This window comes from Jaculus jaculus, chromosome 10, assembly GCF_020740685.1.
Source record: "Jaculus jaculus isolate mJacJac1 chromosome 10, mJacJac1.mat.Y.cur, whole genome shotgun sequence".
In the NCBI taxonomy this organism is placed as follows: Eukaryota; Metazoa; Chordata; class Mammalia; order Rodentia; family Dipodidae; genus Jaculus; species Jaculus jaculus.
Genome location: NC_059111.1, coordinates 104905000 through 104924928, shown reverse-complemented (window position 1 = coordinate 104924928; position 19929 = coordinate 104905000). Strand labels below are relative to the sequence as shown.

The window sequence follows — 19929 nt, the reverse complement described above, 5'->3', positions numbered from 1 at the left end:
AAGCCAGTTGTATAATGAACTTCGGGGAAGGTGTGTGCAGAATTTAAAAGTAATTCAAGTCTCACAGTTGGCAAACTGTAAGCAAGTTCCACACATGTTAGCAAGTCATTGAATGTCCTTTCTTTCAAAAAATATCATTAAAACTATGTTGCCAGGTTTTTATGAAACCTACATGTTCATTTCTGCTTGAATAATATTTCACTTTATTTATATCCTAATATAGTTTAACCATCAGGAATTATCTTGGGTTGTAATTTTTTTTGTTGCTGTTTTGTTTTTTAAAGTAGAGTCTCACTGTAGCCCAGGCTGACCTGGAATTCACTATGTAGTCTTAGGATGGCCTCAAACTCACAGTGATCCTCCTACCTCTGCCTCCCCAGTGCTGGGATTAAAGGCATGCCCCACCATGCCCGGCTTGGGTTGTAATATTTTTCAGTTCACTATGTTTATTACAAATTTATTACTAACGTATTTCCATATGTCTCTTCTCTCAAATGTTACCTTTCATTTTTTAAAAAAAATTAATTTATTTATTTGAGAGAGAGAATGAGACAGATTTGTGTAGAGAGAATGGGCAAGCCAGGGCCTCTAGCCACTGCAAACAAAGTCTAGATGCATGCACCACCTTGTGCATCTGACTTACATAGGTCCTGGGGAATCAAACCTGGGTTCTTAGGGTTCACAGGCAAGTACCTTAAACACTAAGCCATATCTCCAGCCCTTCATTTTGTTTTTTATTTGAGGAGAGTCCCTGAATATATCCTGGATATATTTTCCTGTGTAGCTATAATTAACCCCACTGAGTGTTTGTATGCGTGCATTATATGAATGTGTATGTGTGTGTGTGTGTGTATGTGTGTGTGAGAGATATCATCCTTACATGCTGTCCACTTTGTTCTTATTTAACTTTATTTTTAAAGACAGATTAAGCTAGACGGCTGGCCAGTTTAGCCACACAGATTTGCCCGTTTCCTTCTTTCCAATACTGGGTTTACAAGCATGTGCCACTGTACCTGGCTTTTTTATGTGGGTTCCTGAGATAGAGCTCAGCTTATCCATTGAGCCATCTTCCTGGGTTCACCTTTGTCATTTCTTTTTTTATTGCTTGTGTTGAATTTGATTACTTTTTAGTTTGTTTTCATCTTGTGTTGCTCATTTTCTTTCTTTCATTTTTTTGTTGTCATTTTAATGTCCTCCCATCTCCCAGGATGCTCATTCAGGAAGTTTTCCAGGAATCTTTGCATCATCTTGAAGTAGCTCTTTTATTTTGTTTTATTTTTTCATTTATTTATTTGAGAAACAAAGAGACAGATAGAGGGAGAGAGAATGGGTATACCAGATGCATGTGCTCCTTGTGCATCTGGCCTACATGGGTCCTAGGGACTCAAACTGAGGTCCATTGGCTTTGCAGGCAAACACTTTAACTTCTAAGCCATCTCTCTAGCCCCAAGTGGCTTTTTAGTTCTTTGATATTTTTTCTTTAGTATTCTGGTGTGTCATTAAGCATATATATCCTGGTTGACTTTGCATGCTTAACAAGTGTTGTAGAGTGCTGAGCCACAAAGCCATTATCGTCTTTGCCAGAAGAAGGTGTGACTACTAGTTATCTTAATATTGGGCCTGTTGAGGTTTCCTCATAAAGGAGGTGATGAGGAGAGTTGCTAGCCTCTCTTGAGATCTCAACCATGTGCAGAAGAGAACAGTTACATACCTTTGCAGGGAGGTACAGTACATAGTGTATGGTAGTTAACTAATGGGACACTCCATCTATACAGCTGTTGGGAAATAGCCATCCATGTGGCCTTGAGACATTCTGTTGATGTGCTTTCTTTATAAGTAACCCTCTGTTATGTTCTGTAAATAAACCAGTAGAACTCATTAATTCACCAAATTGACTTGGGTCTATGTTTGGTGTCCTGTCTATGGGGAGAAGATGTTTGCTTATTTCTCCCCAGGAAATGTTCACATGGCAGCAATGAAGTCTGTCTTTTCCTTTATGGCTGTGTGGGCTTTCAAATCCATGCAAATTCTTCCAGAAATAAGTCTTCTCAAGTACATGCCTCATGATTATCATTAATCCATTTTACAGGACACATGAATTTTTATTGCTAACAGTGGGGTATCTGAGAAGCTCCCTTGTAACAAGAGCCCTGGATATGATTCACATACATAATATTTTCCTCCTTTTCCTAATTCTTTAAAAATAACTTAGCCTAAAAGTTGAACAAATCAATTTTATAATTAATTTTATTCTGATATATTCTAACTTATTCAAAACAGTTGGAGGTAGTTACACATTGAGAAATGAATAGGAGCTATTTAAGTCATCAGGTTAGTACCTATTCTGGTTTAAAAAAAAAATCTAATGATATACTTGGATGAAATAACTCATTTGTCCTGAAGTCATGCCACCTCTAGGCTTGTTTGTATGCCTTTCCAGTAGTTCTTTCACACAGTCTGTACAAATGATCTGGATTCTGGGCTACCTGAGGGCTGGCTGTGTGTCTCTTCTTTCTGTGAATTTCTGTGAAGCCCATCAACATGTCCAGGGTGACACACATGCTGTACAGCCCTGGGCCCAGCACAGGAGGTTTAAAAAGCAACACCATATAACCCATCACATCCATCGTGAGCATTCCTCTTTGTTCAGTGCCATGGGTATTGCTGCCTGCCATCCTCAAGAGAGGCCACACTGCTGGTGTTTTCAGAACCGGAGCACAAGTCTGTTCTCAAAGTCTTGCCTACATCTCCTCGTTGGGAAGAGAAATAATGAAGAACATCGTAGTTGTGATCGGTGAAATAGTGCACTGTTTTGCAGCAAGACACTCCTTGTTCATTCTTGTAAGATTTTTCCCATTTAGTAAACATTAGGACTAGGGTTGGTTTATTTTATGTTGCTTCATGGTCCAAACAGTAGATGCCTATTGAATGCTATGTTTCCCTACATATTCTGTGTCTGTGTCCTGTCCAAATTGTTCTTTATCCCTGTGGCCTGTAGAAGAAAAAAAATATATTTCATATATCTTTGTTCTTAGCTGGCACCCTTATAACAAAAAAAAGAAAATGGGCAAACAAGAGAGAAACAGAGGGTTACTGGTTTGTGCCTAGTTTATATGTACATATAAATATATATATGACATATATATATATATATATATATATATATACATATATATGTGTATATATATGTATATATTTATATATATATATGAAAATGCAAGGAAAGTCATGGGATTTAGCACTTTAGTTGATTCTGAGTATTCAATAAAGAGCAGTCAACTCCTTGAGAAGTTACAAAACCATGGGAAAGGGCCTTCAGTCTCTGTGGTGCAAGTTTTGGAAAGGCAAAGAGGGGACAGTGACTGCAGTCCAGGCTAGTGAATGAAGCTTCTGCGGTAGCTGTCTGTGGCTTTACCACCAAGCTGATGAGAACCTAAAGTCATCTCTGATGATTCGTGTCTTTTTTCTTTTCTCATAGAAAGGGAAGGGAGACGCCTTGCAACTTTATAAAGTGGCATCCTGTTGTTTGAAAACATGGTGAGTGCAGAGAGCTGTATGAGCCTGCTGCTTTCCAGGGTAGACTGCTCAAGCAGTCCTCACACTAGGGGTCTGTATCAGTCACCGTCATTGCTGACAACAACCCATGACAAGAAGCAACCTAAGAGAAGAAAGCATTTCCTTCAGCTTACAGTTCCATGGGGTTACATTGCATTATGACGGGAAGGGTGGTGGCAAGAGTGAGAAGCAGGATCCTCCCGTGGCAACCAGAGAATAACTCTGCTTCTTAAAGCTGTGCCTCTTAAAAGATTCCTTAACTTTGCCAAACAATGCCACTTGCTGGGGCCCAAACGTTCAAACACAGGAGCCTACTATGGGAGACATTTTCCATTCTAACCAAAACAGTGCCATCTTTTGGAGTACATCATCTTCCCATGTTTCAATATCAACAGGTTTGTAGACAACCTGTTATCTCGGTGTTTGCAGATGCATTCTGAGAATCTTTCATGTAGCCTCTCACAGATCTTTATAAATGAAATGTCACCAGTGTCCTGAGATTTGCATTAAGTGCAATAGGAAATGAAAATGACCAGGAGTATGGAAGGGCAGCCTAGAGGGTGAGTGAAACCTTTGGCACTAAACAGTCTGGCTTTGTTCTGAAACCTGCTAACATGGACTTAGAAAAGTTACTTTGCTTTAAAACAAAAAAAGAAAGAAAATTTATTTTGCTTGAAGCCTTAGTTTTTCCTTTGACTTAATAGGAAAATTGGGACTTCTATGATTTTCAAAGCTTAAATGGAAGAGTGGGGCTGGAGAGATTGCTTAGCAGTTAAGGCACTTGCCTGCAGAACCAAAGGGCCCAGGTTTAATTCCCCAGGGCCCATGGAAGCCAGATGCACAAGGTGGGGTCTTGCATCTGGAGTTTGTTTACAGCAGCTGAAGGCCCTGGCATGCCAATTTTTTTTTCTCTCTCTCTTTCTTTCTCAAATAATTAAAATTAAAAACAAAGAAGAGTGCCTTTATAGAACTTAGATTTCTAATTTTTCCCTGTTTTTATCCTTTTATTTATTGATGACTTCTTGAGCCTGTCTTCTCTTCCTTGTCATGAGAGATCTATCAGTGAACAGTTAAAAGTATTTTCCCATTGGGTGTTCTTCATAGTAGAAATCGGGACTTGAGGCATAATAATGTTGCAGTAGTTTCTCTACAGGTGTGTAGTGGTGGACTACTGTACGATAAAACACTAGCTCTTGTTACTTTCATGGGGTTACCAGCACCTGGGAAAGGGAGTTCTAATGACCTCCTTCCTTGCTCTCCTCATGACTCCGACTTCATCAGTGCTCAAGGATAGAACTGCCAGGAGCTTCAAAAGACAGCTTGCTGTGCTGGCTCTTCCTATTCAGATGCCAATAGAGTACGTTCTTTCACTTTATACACGCAGGCAGGTTCAACTATCTTCAGATTTCATTCGTAATCTTCCACACATACTCTCAGCCTGGTTTAGGGTCATTTCTGGAGTCCTCATGCTGACGCATGATACTGAAAAGCCTGAGTGGATTAAACAGAAGGTAAGAATTGTCCCACGTTAATGCCAGTATGTCAGCTTTGAAGAAGGCATTCACAGCCTTTCAGCTGTGTGGGACACCTTGACATTGCCCTAAGCAGTAAGACCAACAGTAGCCATATCCAAATAGAGATTGGCAACTAAATTATTGTGTCTTCCAGGTGAGTGAGGGAGAGAGGCAGCTGGTGCTCATGACTTCAGATGACTAACGTGCATTTTTCTATGTAGTTCCCATGTCTCTCATGAAGGTTTCCTCTCTCATTACCTCTTCTTCCCGTTCACAACGTTGGCCGCTTTTGTGTGTCTTTTTTTCCCCTGTAGAGGTAAAATACCTCCCCGAAGTCTCAGTAAGTCTAAGGAAGGAAGGGCTAATTTCTCCTCACAGCCCATGGTGGGGAAGGCGTGGCAGCAGGCAGCTCACACCGCACCTGTTGTTAGAAAGCAGAGCCGGGAACTGGTGCTCAAGTCCTCGTTCATCTCACACACACTTGCGTTGTGTTGTATGTGAAACCCGCGAAGCTTTGAGTTCATCTAGTCCCCAGATATTCGCGCCATGCACAGGCAGCCCCAGCTGTGAGGCTTGTTAAGGTCTTTCATAGTGGGTATCTTCCATCATGCTGGGTCCCATTGGCCTTCCTTGTTTCTGTTGCTGTCCATGGAGGGGTTGCCTTGCCTTTTATTGTGGTTAGAAAGGGGCTTAGCTCCAGGAGTAGAGTAAGGATAAAAGCCAAGCTCTCTTTGTTTTATATGCTCATTCTGAACATAAGTGGATTTTGCCTCCACGAAATGTTTTGAACTGACTTGTCAAGTGTGAAGACTCATGAGGGTCCAAGCTGTCAACTCGTCAAAGCTGACATGATGGACTATAATTTCCTGGTACTTTATGATGAACCCTTAAGGTTATGGTATTACATATACAGTTTGCTGGGCTATGATTGATTTTCCTGATTGACAGGCAGCACAGTTTATTGTGGCCCAGGTCAGCAGGGCCAAGGGACAGTTGATGAAGTAGCTTTGAACTCTGTCAGCAGCTCCGTAGTGACGCCGGCATGGCACGGTGAAGAATTGAGCTTCACGCATTTGGGTTGTAGTTGCAAATGTGTTTACTGGCAACAAAAATGCAGCTAACCTTTGCAGAGGTGAAAAAGGAAGCATTTTGTTGTGTAGCCTTCTACTTTCATGTCAAGAGAAACTCAAAACTTTCTTAGAATTAACTTCCCTACATTCTTTTCTTACCTCCTACACAATAGAAGCTTACTAGTTGTAAAAAAATTAAAAAAAAAAAAAACAGTAGTACACCCATTGTGTGCTTAAATTTATTGGGTCATTTTTGCCTATAGTGGTATAGATCTTAGGATGACTAAACATGGACAGGCCCATTTATGTTGCATCGTGGAAGGTAGTACTTCTAGATGGAAATCAATTTAGGCCTTTGAAAATCTATTTACACATTAACCTGAAAGGCCGAGTGGTAATAGTTAGATGCATGGTCAAGTTTGCAGGTCTCAAGGCATACTATATGAATTTCTGACCTAAGTATGTGCTGAACGAAAGCATATATTTAGCCTAAAAAGACTCACCCTGCTCTCACAGGAAAGATCTCTAAGCTCGTTGATGGCATGGTGGTTCTGTTGTGGGCATCTTCAGTCCCACTAGCTGTTTCTTGAGCTGTAGTGATCACTGTACCCCTTAGCTGTTTCTTGAGCTGTAGTGATCACCGTACCCCTTAGCTGTTTTCTTGAGCTGTAGTGATCACTGTACCCCTTAGCTGTTTTCTTGAGCTGTAGTGATCACTGTATCCCTTAGCTGTTTCTTGAGCTGTAGTGATCACCGTACCCCTTAGCTATTTCTTGAGCTGTAGTGATCACTGTACCCCTTAGCTGGTTGACGGCAGGATGATTGTTGCTGCCTTTGCTGGCAGCCTTCCCACAGTATTTTATGCATTGTTCAGTTAACAGTGGTAGTCAGGGCTTCAAGACCTAGACAGATTTGTTGGGATTGAAAGGAGTGATTTCATCCTACATGGCATTGTGTTAGCAAAGCAGCCAAGGGAAGGGATATTGACAAATTACGAGGACTCGTTTGTTTATTAGAGAAGGTAACTGAAGGCAACTTGTTATAAGAGGACAAACGTTAGAAAAGCTGCTCACAGCTACTTACTGAGCACCTATATGTATACAGTGGTCTTACACGTAAAGGATCTGAAAGCTGATGTGCTCATGGAGCAGGCATTATGATAATCAGTTAGTGACTACAACTGATGAGTTTCCCAGGAAGAACAAGTTGCTGTTGGAGTGTTGACAAGCACGTGGGAGGTATTACTATCTTGTGATGATGGATTAAGGAACTCCTGTGGTTATTCACATTTTAACAAGACGTTAGGCATTACTGTGCAGGAAAACATAGGTGATTCCGTGAATACGCGGCGATTTGAAATCAAGTGTAAAAGGTGGAGCTGTGGTTGTTGTGCTTGCAGAGCATCACAGGGCCAGAGTGTCTGCAGCAAGACAGGCAGCAGGAGAGAGAAGCAGGGCAGCAGAAGACGACGCGGTGCACAGCCTCCAGATGGCTTGATAGGAATTTCACTTCTACCAGGAAAGGAAGACCCGGGAGGTTTTGAACATGGAGATGGGGCATTTCAATAAGATCTTTCTGGTTGCTGGTGGGGAACAGAGCCCGAGGGAAGCAAATGTGGACAGAGGAGCCAGTTCTAAATCCCTCAAAGGAAATCTCAAGACAGGTAAATGTTCCTGTTCAGTAGGCTCTTGGTAGAGGTGTTTGGGATGGGCAGAGCTGCAGATGGAATAAGACTGCAGGGAGAGATGGTTGGTGTCTGATTTTAGACTTGTTTGAAATGCCTGTTACTTATCCAAGTAAAGTTGACCAGGAAGCTTGGCAGAGGTCTGGAATGGATGGGGAGAGCCCCCAATTGGAGACAGGAATACGAAAGTCAGTATTGTTGCTGGTATTGAAGGGACACTGGAGGGAATTACCTAGGGAGTAGATAAAGATCTTTTAAGAAAAGGCCCGGCATTGGCACCTAGAGCACTCTTTTGTAGACAAGCTCGAGATGGTCAACATTTTGTCCATATGTATGTATTATTCTGTGTTCTCTGCAGTTGAGGAAGGATTCACCAGGCATGGGCTGGTCATAGAGGAAATCACCAGAGAATATTTTCTGAAAGTCGGTGCTGAACGAGACTCAAAGAGGAAGTTTTGAGGCTGTGATCCATTCTGCCATGGTACTGCCATGTGTTGGGCAAGATTACAATAGAGAATTAGCATTGAATTTTATTACAAAAGGCCCCTGATGGTCCTGACTAGCGTTATTTCCAACATACAGAAAGATGAAGTATTGCTGATCTGGTGGGATCGGAATGAGGCATAGGGTGATGTAATGTAGTGACCACATCATTTTTCTCCTAAACCAAGACACTTTGCAAATAGAAGGGGCACTTATTTATTTTGTGGATGTACTGGCGTAAACTGTGTGGTCACTGCTGAGGGTAAGAAAGGTTCCCAGAAGCATCTGCTTGCTTCTGTTTTATTGTTTCTTTCTTTCTTTCTCTCTCTCTCTCTCCCTCTCTCTCTCTCTCTCTCTCTCTCTCTCTCTCTCTCTCTCTCTCTCTCTCTGTGTGTGTGTGTGTGTGTGTATGTGTGTGATTTTTCAAGGTAGGGTCTCACTCTAGCCCAGCCTAACCTGGAATTTACTACGTCGTCTCAGGCTGGCCTCAAATTCACAGGGATCCTGCTACCTCTGCCTCCCAAGTGCTGGGATTAAAAGCATGCCCCACGACGCCTGGTTTATTGTTTACTTTCTTTGCTGCACTTTGTACCATTTCTTCTTAATCCATTGATAATTAACTTATTTTAATGGTCTTTTGTATGGAATACTTGTTTGGAGCTTTTTCATAGTTTTGCTTTGGTCATATGTAATCTATTTCCTCAAAAAACAAATCAATTTGACAATCTTGATTTCCCTGGGCACATTTAAGGAAAAAAACAAAACAAAACTGTGTTTAAATAGAGAAGACCATGTAACATGGTCTTAGTGCCTTGGAGTTTTCATTGTTTAATTGGACTGTATTTTAGAGATGAGAATTTTATAATAATGGTTTTTGGTTCTTTGACAGAATAGTTATTGTACATGTAATGACTGGTATGTTTAACACTAATTTTTTTCTGAGATCCAATTAAAAAATATAAGGTTGAAAGAAACTTGATAACCTGCCAATGTATTTGAATGATACTGAATGTTTCTTCTATCATACATGGTTTTTAATTTTAATATGTTAATTTAAAGCATTGGTTTTAGTTCTTTCACTCTCATGCCATATCAACTTTTAAAATTTAATGCATATTTATTTATATATTTTTTAAAATTTTTATTTATTTATTTGCAAGCAGAGAGAGAGAAGGAGAGAAGAGAGGCAGACAGAGAGAGTATGAGCATGCCAGGGCCACTAGCCACTGCAGACAAACTCCAGATGCATGTGCCATTTGTGCATCTGGCTTATGTGGGTACTGGAGAATTGAACCTGGGTCCTTTGGCTTCATAGGCAAGCTCCTTAACCACTAAGCCGTTTTTCCAGCCCTATTCATAAAATTTTTAAAATAACTTATTGTGTGGAATCTCTCCAGTCAAGTGTTATTTTTGCATGATCTTTTTCAGTTTTATTGGATTTATATAGAAAATATTGAGAAAATATGAAATCATTATAAAATGATTTTATTGTGATGAGGATTTCCTGCATGATCTTTCCCTGGAAAGACACAAACAGATGTCAGTTCACCCCAGATAGTTGACAGATGGCAGACCAAAATTCTATTCAACCAGAGTCCAGCTTGGTGAACCACTGGGTGTGTTGATGGTACTTACAGAGCACAGGTGAGGGGTGACTGGGAGAGCTGTGAGTAGAGCTGGCTCAGGCGGCTGAACCACAGGAAGGCCCACCCCAGCACAGGTGTTCCTCATGGAAGGCGCATCCCTGAATCTCACTGCTCGACTTGCAGGCAGCTTAGCTTGCAAGAAAGTCTCCCGCAGCAGCTGTTAGCTGCTTCTGTAACCTTGGAGAGGCCCCTTATGAATCTTGAAAGTTGCAGAAATTTGCTCAGCATTCTTGTGAAGTTACTTCTGAGCCTAAGAGCCTGTGTTTCAAGTTGGAGAACTTCCTAACAAGCCTCCCTCCAAGATGGAATGTTTCATTGTAGAGGAACTTGTTAACCAGCAGAACTTTTTGCCATCATTAGCTAATATTTCTAGACATCATACCAAGATTCTCAAACTCAGTCATCCATTAAACTTTTTGCCTACCTGCCCTCCTCACCTTCTTCCCTCCCACTTAGTTCCCGTCAGAGCTGGTCTAATTCTATTTGAAGCCTATTCCCTGGGTAGAGGCAATAACTTCTAGCACCTACTTGTACAATAGTATTGCTGCACAATTTTGGTTAACTTCAGTATCTGTAGAATGTTTTCAAGTTCCCTATTTGGTATAAATTACCTTATGTGAAATTGTTTTGTAAATTCTCTGAGCACAGGTAAGGGTTCCTGACCTGCTGTGGAAGTGCCCACCAGTACCTCATGTGGTCAGGCTCACCGGTTCCATAGGTGAGCTCTTCTAAGGTAGATGACAAATGCCCATTTGTTCTAAGACTGAGGAAAGCTTTTGTGCTGGTCTTCTTACTGAATGTCATTAAGTTTTAATTTCTTTTTCCTTTAAAATAATGAATAAACTTTTAACTCATTAGTTACACAACTGCATTTACCTATCATAAAGATACAAATAACAAACCTTGTCTATGATGCAAATCATTTTCAGAGAATGTTTGAGGTAGAAAGGTCACCTTGAGTTTTAGCCATATTGGGCCACAGAGTGAGTTCCAGTTCAGTCTGGGCAAGAGTGATGCAATGAATCAAAAAAAATTACTATGGTTTTCTAGACATTTGAATCTTTGCTTTTTGTTAAAGTAGATTGTTTTCTGGCTTTATTTGTGAAGTCCATGTATACTTTGACTCTTCTGTCATGAGGGCCATGGTTTGTCATATGGAATAATTAGTAACCATACTTTATGAAATCATTTTCAATTTTGTTTTTTAATGCTTGCCCCCAAGGTTTAAAATTAATGTACTTTATTTAAAAATAGTTTTAGATTTCAAAAATACTTAATTGGACATGACCTCCATGTATATTTCCTTTGCATTAATATCTGATATCTCTATGAAATAGTTCTTGTAGTTAATGAGCCGGCGCTGACGGTATTAGTCTACTGTCTGTTCTGCAGTTTACTCAATGTACTGGTTTCCGTTGGTCCTGTAGGTTACTCAGTGCTCATAGTTTTTACGTGCTATCCCACAGCACATTTAGTGTCATATTCTTTAAGTTTCTCTTGGCTGTGCCTCGTTTTCAGGCAGACGTGTCTCCCATGTCTCTCTTGGCAAAGTGGGAGGCTACTGGAAACAGGTGTTGTACGATGTTCCTCTGTTGAAATTTATCTATTCTCCTGAGTTAGCTGGAGATGTTGTGGGTGGGAAGGAAGAGGTCAAAGGTTTTATTGCAGACTGCAACTAGATATCTAAGGTTGGACATAACCTTGGTCACGATTCTGAGGTAGAGTTTCTGAGATTTGCCAATACGCAGATCCCATTCCATTCTGTCCTCAGTGAAAGAAATGGCCACAAGAGGCACCCGTCCTTCAGGGTAGAGCACCATATAATTTCTTCGGAATTTTTTTGCCTGGGGATGCTGTCTTCTCATCTCTGTGTTTCAGCATTTTGCCATCTCAGTAAGGACTTAATGTTTTGTTTTTGTTTTGTTTCCCCATACTGTGTGGTTTTCCAATGCTACTTTACTTGTGGTTCAGATTGTCTCAAGTTGGCTACTGGGCAACAAGGAACTCTTCTGTTGGCTGCTTTGTTGCCCTATTCCTGATGGTGCGGATGGCTTTCAGTTTCAGGAACCATTTCTTCTCATTCTGGCACCTGAGGCTCTAGCCTTTAGGTATTTCATCCCTTCCTTATAGAGTAATTCATTTCTCTAGGAGAAGTGTTTTTCTCCTTAATGTTACAGAAGAGAAGAGAGAGAACTACATGTGGAAAAAGGGTGGAATATCCCTCCTCTTTTTTAACATGAGTTTCTGATTTTAACTAGTCCTTAACCTTCAGTCTCTCTCCCTTTTAGTGCAGAACTAGTAGTTTGACTTCACTTGTATTTGAACTTTGTGATTAATTCACAAATTCCATAAAGTTTGCAGAATATTGATCTTATTACATCTGTGGTCTCTGTTTTTTCATTTTCGGTTATTTAAGCTTCTGTTAGAAAGAAATTCAAAGACTTTTAATAATACTTTAAAAAGTAAGAGGAATTAATATTTTCTTCTCTAAAATGTAGTATATAATACATTTTTATAGACAAGGAAAAGTTCTGTCGCCTTTACACTGGGAAACCTGCCATCTGTGCCTACATCCATCTTCGAGGTTACCTAACACACTGTGACGTTGCCTCACACACGTTACTGAAATATATATAGTCTTTTAAACATAATGAACAGGTGTTTCATTGTCCTTTTCTTAAATCTTTTTGTATTTACTTCCCTGGAGCAGACAACATCAATTTGACAGCTTGAATAGTGCTTGAAATAAGACTGTTGAGTTCTTTGCTGCTTGTTCATATATGAAGGGTGTGCTTGTGTGTGTGTGTGTGTGTGCACGTGGGTGTTTGCATGGGTGCGGGTGCACTTATGTGCAGGCGTGTTTGTGCCTGTGTGTGTGCGTGTGTGGGGAGGGAAGAGGCTAATGTGAGGTGTCTTCCTCACTTGCTTCCCCTTCACTTATTGGGACAGGGCTCATGGATTCTACCAGTCGAATGATGCAGCGAGGCCGGTGTCTGCCTTGTCTCTGGATCCACAGAGCCGGGACGCCAGGCCGTCACACTGCTCAGCCTTTATGCAGGTGCTGGGGCTCCAGACTTCAGTCCTTGTGCTGCCAGGGAAAGAACTTTATCCTCTGAGCCAACCTGAGTTCATTATTTATTTGCTTTTGTGGTTAAGGATGCTTTCAAATTTATTGACTAACTTGAGGAATGGTCTCTCCGCTGTGTAGCTGAGAGGGGCTTGGAGTATTCCTCCCGTGCTGGAATGTCTGTGCTGCGCGGCTCCCGCCCATCTGTGTTCTGGACACTTTTCTTTCTGCTGTGTGCTGTGCTAACACATAGTTATGAAGGCTTTGAATGTCAAGCGAATTCCACACTGGTGTCACCTTGCTGTGAGTCCAGGGGAGACTAGATTAGAAAAAGAACTATCAGACCCTACGAGAAATCTAAAATAGATCAGAAATGAAAAAGACCATCCGAACTTACCAAAATTACTTTGTACCTAAGCAGCGTAACCTGAGTGCTACGCGCAGAAGTAGAGATTTACTGTTACAGCGTCATTAGGAAGTCACAGGTAACACTCTCACTCTTTGGTTCCCGTAAAGAAAATTACTGTTACGGCGTCATTAGGAAGTCACAAGTAACACTCTTACTCTTTGGTTCCCGTAAAGAATGAACTTGTGTTGCAGACGTCACCTTGATGAAAGCATTGGTGTAGAAGACCAGTAATTACTACAGCCACCTCAGTCCATTGCCCTTTCAGCCAGCAGAACAGTTCCTAGAGCTTCCATGTCAAAAAAAAAAAATCAGTACCCAAGCAGTTCCTTTTGGTGATTTAAATGTGTCTACAGGATTGTTGAATGTGTCCTGTGGCAGGGTAGACCTTGTCCAGCCCCAGAAACACTCATCTCTGAGAACGAGTAGTAAAGGAGAGTTAAAGAAAAAGGAAAGAAAAAAAAACACAACGTATAGTCAGTCTCGCTCACGCTGAGTGACTAACCCGGTGACAGGGACGCTGCTTCTGGTCTGACTGCTGACTCCCCGTGGAGCCTGTTGCTTCCAGCAGCGAGGGCCAGTCTCTGGGAAAGGACGGGGAGGGGTTTTGTTTGTTTGCTTGTTTTTGTTTTGTTTTGTTTTGTTTTTCCACTCATATGAAAGAGTCTGAAGTAGGTGCTAGAATCCAGGAAGGAATGACTCACCAGGCCACCAGCAGCCGCAGTTCCTTCATGGCTTTGATCTGTTCTTGGGGTCCACCGTGAGCTGCCTACCAGACTTCTAGTCAGCGGAGCCTTCAGTCCTTGCTCCCGATGGTGGGACGGAGGGCAGAAAGAGGCAGAAATACAAGCCTACGCCTAGCATGGGAGGCGTCCGTCTCCCTGTGGGCGTAGTGGACATGTGAAGAGGAAGATTTGCGTTAAGAACATTTCACCTCCTACGTAAAGAGGTTTCATGTTGAATTGTTTGTACAGTAGATTCCTATGTGACATACTGGGCAAAGAAGATCCTTTAGCATGTGATATCTTTTAAAAGAGAAGAATGAAGAAGTAACTGGTTACAATTGGGGCTTCCAGACCCAACTAAAGGGGCCAAGGCTCAGTTCACTTATTTATTTTACCTTTGTTTTCTTTTTATCTAGGAAATTTGAGGTACTGCCTTGTGATTCTTAATCAGCCTCTGGACAAATGCTTTCGTCACCTTTGGAAAAAAGGTAATCTCAATTAGCATTGAGTCTTTTTACCCCCCCCCCCCGCACCCCTTCTTACTGTGTTTGGAACTAAATTCCATGACTTGTACTGATTAACTATCAAGTACCCTGGAACCTAACTGTAACACCAAAAAGTAGGATTCAAAATAAGGTGATTGAATTATTGAGTTGTAGGCAGAATTTCTTATTGTGCCTCTGTTAACTTGTGAATGCAATGATTTCCATGAATCTTCAAGGACAGAACATTCAGCACTATTATGTGGCTGTTAATGCTGAATAATCAACATGTTTTGCTCAGATGAAGATGTCTTTGACACAGTGATTATATAAAGGAAACTGACTCTGCCTTATTTGTCTTAGCTTCTACTAAGCCAGCCAGCCAGCTGATAACTTACTGCCTGGTCAGATTTGCAAAATTTAAGGCAAAAACCATGTTGCTCAACAGAATCAATATGGGCACTGATCATATAGTTGGAAATGGTATTATTTTTATGAAGACCTCTGGGATATTTTACTTATTTATTTTTGCTTTTCAAGGTAGGGTCTTGCTGTAGTTCAGGTTGACCTGGAATTTACTGTATAGTCTCAGGGTGGCCTTGCACTCCTTGTGATCTTCCTACCTCTGCCTTCCCAGTGCAGGATTAAAGGCGTGTGCCACCATGCCTGGCAGTTTTATTTTGTCAACTATCTATTTACATTATTTACAAAATGTTTATAGAATTAACTCTAGTTTGGGAAATATGAAATATTCAAATTTGAAGGCTGCTGCATTGTGCACATCTTCTACTGTGATTCTTCATATTTAATTTGTGCCTGAGAACTCCATTGTTTTCTGACACTCCTTTTAGGGGAAAGACTACTTTGCAGTTTCTTCACTTACTCTTACAATATTTAGAAATTTAGTGTAAATGCCTAAGGAAAAGTTGTAAGGGTGATAAAATTTTTAGAGATTTTTCCCATGCCTTTCCCTTTTTATATCTCATGAAATTTTGATGATTTTCTTAGATAAAATGACTTGGAATATATCCCTACCTGACGTACTACTTGTAGATTCCATTTAATCTGGGAATTATAAAGTAAAGTGTTTAGGTAGATAAGTAGATGAAGAGGTATAGTTGCAGTTGGGATCTAACCCTATTTTTATTTTTTATATATTTATATATATATTTTTTAGACAGACACAGAGAGAGAATTGGTGCACCAGGGCTTCAGCCATTGCTATCAAACTCCACCTAGTGGGCATATGTGACCTTGTGCTTGCCTCACCTTTGTGTATCTGGCTTACATGGGATCTGTAGAGTTGAACTTGGGTCCTTAGGCTTTGCAGGCAAGCATCTTAACTGCTCAGCCATCTCTCCAGCCCAGTACATAACTTTAATGTAAATACCAGAGGCTATTAAAATTTGAGGTTGGATATTGTTCTCAAATTTTTGAATAATTTTTTAGTCAAATCTTCCATTAAATATATTTCTCATTCAAAAATAGGTGATAAGTGTGATATATTTGAAAGACTCTTATTTCTTGTTATATGTGCTTCCAGAGTTCTCAAAATTAAAATATTTGTGGTTACTAAGCTATATAAAATGAAAAAAAAATCTCCTAACATGCAAACATTAGCTTGGAGAAGTCTATTTACCTTGACCGTAAATCAGGTTTCTAGGAGTCTGGCTGAATATGCAGTGGTGACAAGATCCCCACTGCTGTGCTCTAATCTGTATCACTACTGTGCATTTTCCACAGCAACTTAATTACACTTCCATATCTGCTCGAGAAATTGAAGTGTTTTATTACTGCACAGACTTTACAAATATATCCAATCTTACTTAAATCCCTCTCTGACGACCTATGACTTTACGACACTCTCATTGTTTTGGGAGACTCATTCAGTAAGAGCTTTCCCCTCATCCCAGTGTATCTGCTACAAGACTCACTGTTCTCCAGTTTTCTCCCATTTTACACTTTACTACCTCTGTGTGCCTCCTTTCCTTTCCTTCCTCTTACTCCTTCCAGTCCTTCCTTCCTGAGCTTCTCCACAGTAAGCTGCATATTCTATCCCTGAGAGAGTTTTCTAGAAACCAGGAGACTGCATCACCAGTGTACAGGAAGTGGCTCCTTCTCTTCATTCTCTATCAGGGGTCTCTCTGGACACTCTTCCTAGCAAAAGCTTCAAACTTCGGCTGAAGGTTTCCCTGTCTAATAGATCCTAAGTTCCAAACATATTTGTTTAGAAGTATTGCAAGGATTTCAAATCTTTTATAGTGTTTTGTCATAATACATATAAGGTAGATATTTGAAATGAGTAAATCTATTCTGAATATAAGTATTTGTAACCTTTTATTTCAGTGTAATTGAAGTGAATGAGTCTCAGATGAACTATGAGCACTGAACCATTTTTTTTCACTGTCACATATATGTATGTAGAATCATTCTTGGAGATTTATAATCTCATATTTTTGATTTGCTTTAGTAACCACAATTTTATAGGGCAGTTAGGGAATTCATGCCAAAATCTAAAGATCTTTCCATTTGAAATGTCTTTACAAGTCTACTGTGCTCCCTAATTTCAAGCTACTTTGTGTGAACTGTTTTCCATGATATTCTAAAGACGAATTTGTTTTGAAATACTATATTTTATAGCACTGTGTTGTTTCATGTTTACTAGTATTTTATTTCATTACTCACTGATTTTTAGGCATCTGCTCTATTCGGCAGTGTACAAAATTTAAAGAGAGCCCAGGGAGGCAGACATAGGATCTTAGGAAATATAAATATAAATATAAATTCAGCCTGCTATATAAGTCTGGTTTCACTTCTCCACAAGGCATATCCATGTCATGGGCATTAAGTCTGGCCAGGCTCTCTTTTGTTTTGATTGTTCAGAAAGGTCTGCTAGCTTTGTTTCCCATATTTACTCACTTCAGTTTTGGCTAGTAAAGATCTCCATGAGAAAGTGTATGTTCCATCAAACTTTCAGCAGGTCTCTGCATGTATATGTCCACACTCTTGACGGTGGAATGAAATGCCATTTCTTCTCATTGGGACTGCATGATAACAGTCTTTTCTCTTTCTGTGGTAGAATTCTGCTTCTGTTTTTTAGGAGAGGCTTTGATAATAACTTCTACTTGTGCCCTTTTCTAGTTTGACTTGAACAAAGAAAAAGTATAATATAATAATGTCACAGATTAGTCCAAAACTAGTTTTTTTTGTTTTTTTTTTTTTGCCTCACTAATAGAAATCTGTGTGTGCTGTAATAGATCCTAACAGCTTCTTGGGACAATGATTTGTTGATGCTCTCAAAGTATAAATCTAGATATAGCTGATTTCTATTCTAAAGAAGCCATGCTGCTTCTTTCCTCTCTGGGAGAAGTAAATGGAAAGCATACAACAACCTTTTTGAAAATAGAAAGTATTTTTCATTTTTTCTAATTTATTTATTATCTCTTGTGTGTAAGGGGCAGGGCTGCTTCAAACAAGGAGCAGATGTTTGAGCCACTTTTTTCCAGCTTATATGGGTAGCTTAGGATTTGAACCAAGGCTGGCAGGCTTTGCAAGCAAGAATCTGTAGAGTATCTATAGCCATGAGCTGTCTTTCCATCCCATTTTCACTCTTAAGAGGGCAAAAAGTTATAAATGTATCACTTTTCATATATTTAAGTGAGGTAAAGAAATGCTTTTGCAGTTGTTTGTATAGAGGTTTTCTTACGATACCTGATTCATGAAAGCTGAGATCCGAGGCTAGGCTACTCTTCAGCGCAGTGCGCGCCTCTGGCTTTTCACAGTCACTGAAGGTCTTCCTTCTCTTTTTACGTTTTGTATTTATTCTTTTTTTTTTTTTTTTTTTGAAGCAAGCCCAACAGATTGGCACTTTTTGTTTATGTGAGAGGGCGAGTGTGGGGGTGAGAGAGAGAGGAAAGCGAGAGAATTGGCATGCCAGGGCCTCCAGCCACTACAGTCAGACTCCAGACATGTGCACACCTAGTGTGACCTTGCACACTTGTGTCACCTTGTGTCTGGCTTACATGGGGCCTACAGAGTTGAACTTAGGTCCTTAGGCTTTGCAGGCAAGTGCCTTAACTGCTAAGCCATCTCTCCAGCCCACTCTCTCTTATTTATTCAGCTTAACCAAAATAATTAAGGTTATTATACAATCTTCATATCGTATTTTTATCAGGCATATCTGGTGAGTCTTGATTAACTAAATATCTTATCAGTGATTTTTTTTTTCCCCTCTCACCCTACTTTTAGAAACTCTGAATCTTAAATGTCAAACTTCCAATCAGAATTGAAAAAAAAAGTCTTGGTAAAGATCCAGTCCATTCTTTTATGTTTATTCTATTTCTGCACTAATGAGACTTCATACTCTGCATGTTGACCTTGGTATTTGAAGATATTTCCTATGAAAGTGAATTTCAATTGTATTTTCTGTATGAGGCTTATTATGTCACAAAGATTCACTAATTATGTTTTTCTGAAGTTTATACTTGTTAAGCGCTGCTTGAAGAAGCCAGAAGTTGTCATGTATTACTTAATGAACATTTGTATATCAGCGAAGTGCCAGTAACAACTTTGTTAACATGTGAACTTTATTGTTAATATAACATTTACTTGGCCCTACTGCCCAGTAGTTGGTATCTTTGTTGAGTAATATTTTGTTATCTCAGCATTCTTGCTGGTATCTTTCTTTCTCTTTGTTTTGAATATTGAACTAATTGTAATTTCACATGCTTTGTTTTGTATTTTTAATTAAAATTGGAAGATAGACATTAATTGTAGTTTATGGATAATGTTACTTTCATAAATTTATGGAGTATCTAAAACAAAAGCCCAAATCATAAACAGTTAATTAAACATATATTTTTAAAATTGTTATTTATTTGTTAGAAAGATAATTTGCTGCCAGGTCCACTAGTCACTGCAGATGAACTTCAGACACATGCACCACTTTATGCTTCTGGCTTATATGGGTTCTGGGGAGACAAATCTGAGTCCTTAGACTACACAGGCAAGTGACTTAGCCACTAAGCCATCTCTCCAGCTTTCTTTTTTGTTTTAAGGATGATATCTGCATAGTTTAGGACTTGTTTTAAGGTAAGCTTAAATGAATGAAAAAATATTAAGATAAGTAGCAAATTATTTACATCTCAGAAATTAATACTAGCACAGAATTAACTTTATAATGTGGGCAGAATGTACTTAACTTTTTTTCTACTGCCTCTTCTAAAGATTTCTGTCTTGAATCTTAATTTTGGAGGATTCTTGGTATGTATTACAGCCTACATGCTTAGGAAAATCTC

At 39.8% G+C, this 19929-nt stretch overlaps 1 protein-coding gene across 4 annotated transcripts in view; it reads left to right on the top strand.

Moving 5' to 3' along the window:
- The window catches only part of Tpk1 (thiamin pyrophosphokinase 1), a 296901-nt gene that overhangs the window by 37248 nt on the left and 239724 nt on the right, over positions 1-19929 (top strand). For 3 of the 4 annotated variants that reach the window (XM_045160318.1, XM_045160319.1, XM_045160317.1), the window contains one exon: positions 14567-14638. In XM_045160318.1, coding sequence (XP_045016253.1) covers positions 14567-14638 — 72 coding nt within the window. Of the gene's footprint in view, positions 1-3478; positions 3538-14566; positions 14639-19929 lie in introns of all 4 variants that reach the window. The other variant, XM_045160320.1, reaches the window with a different exon arrangement.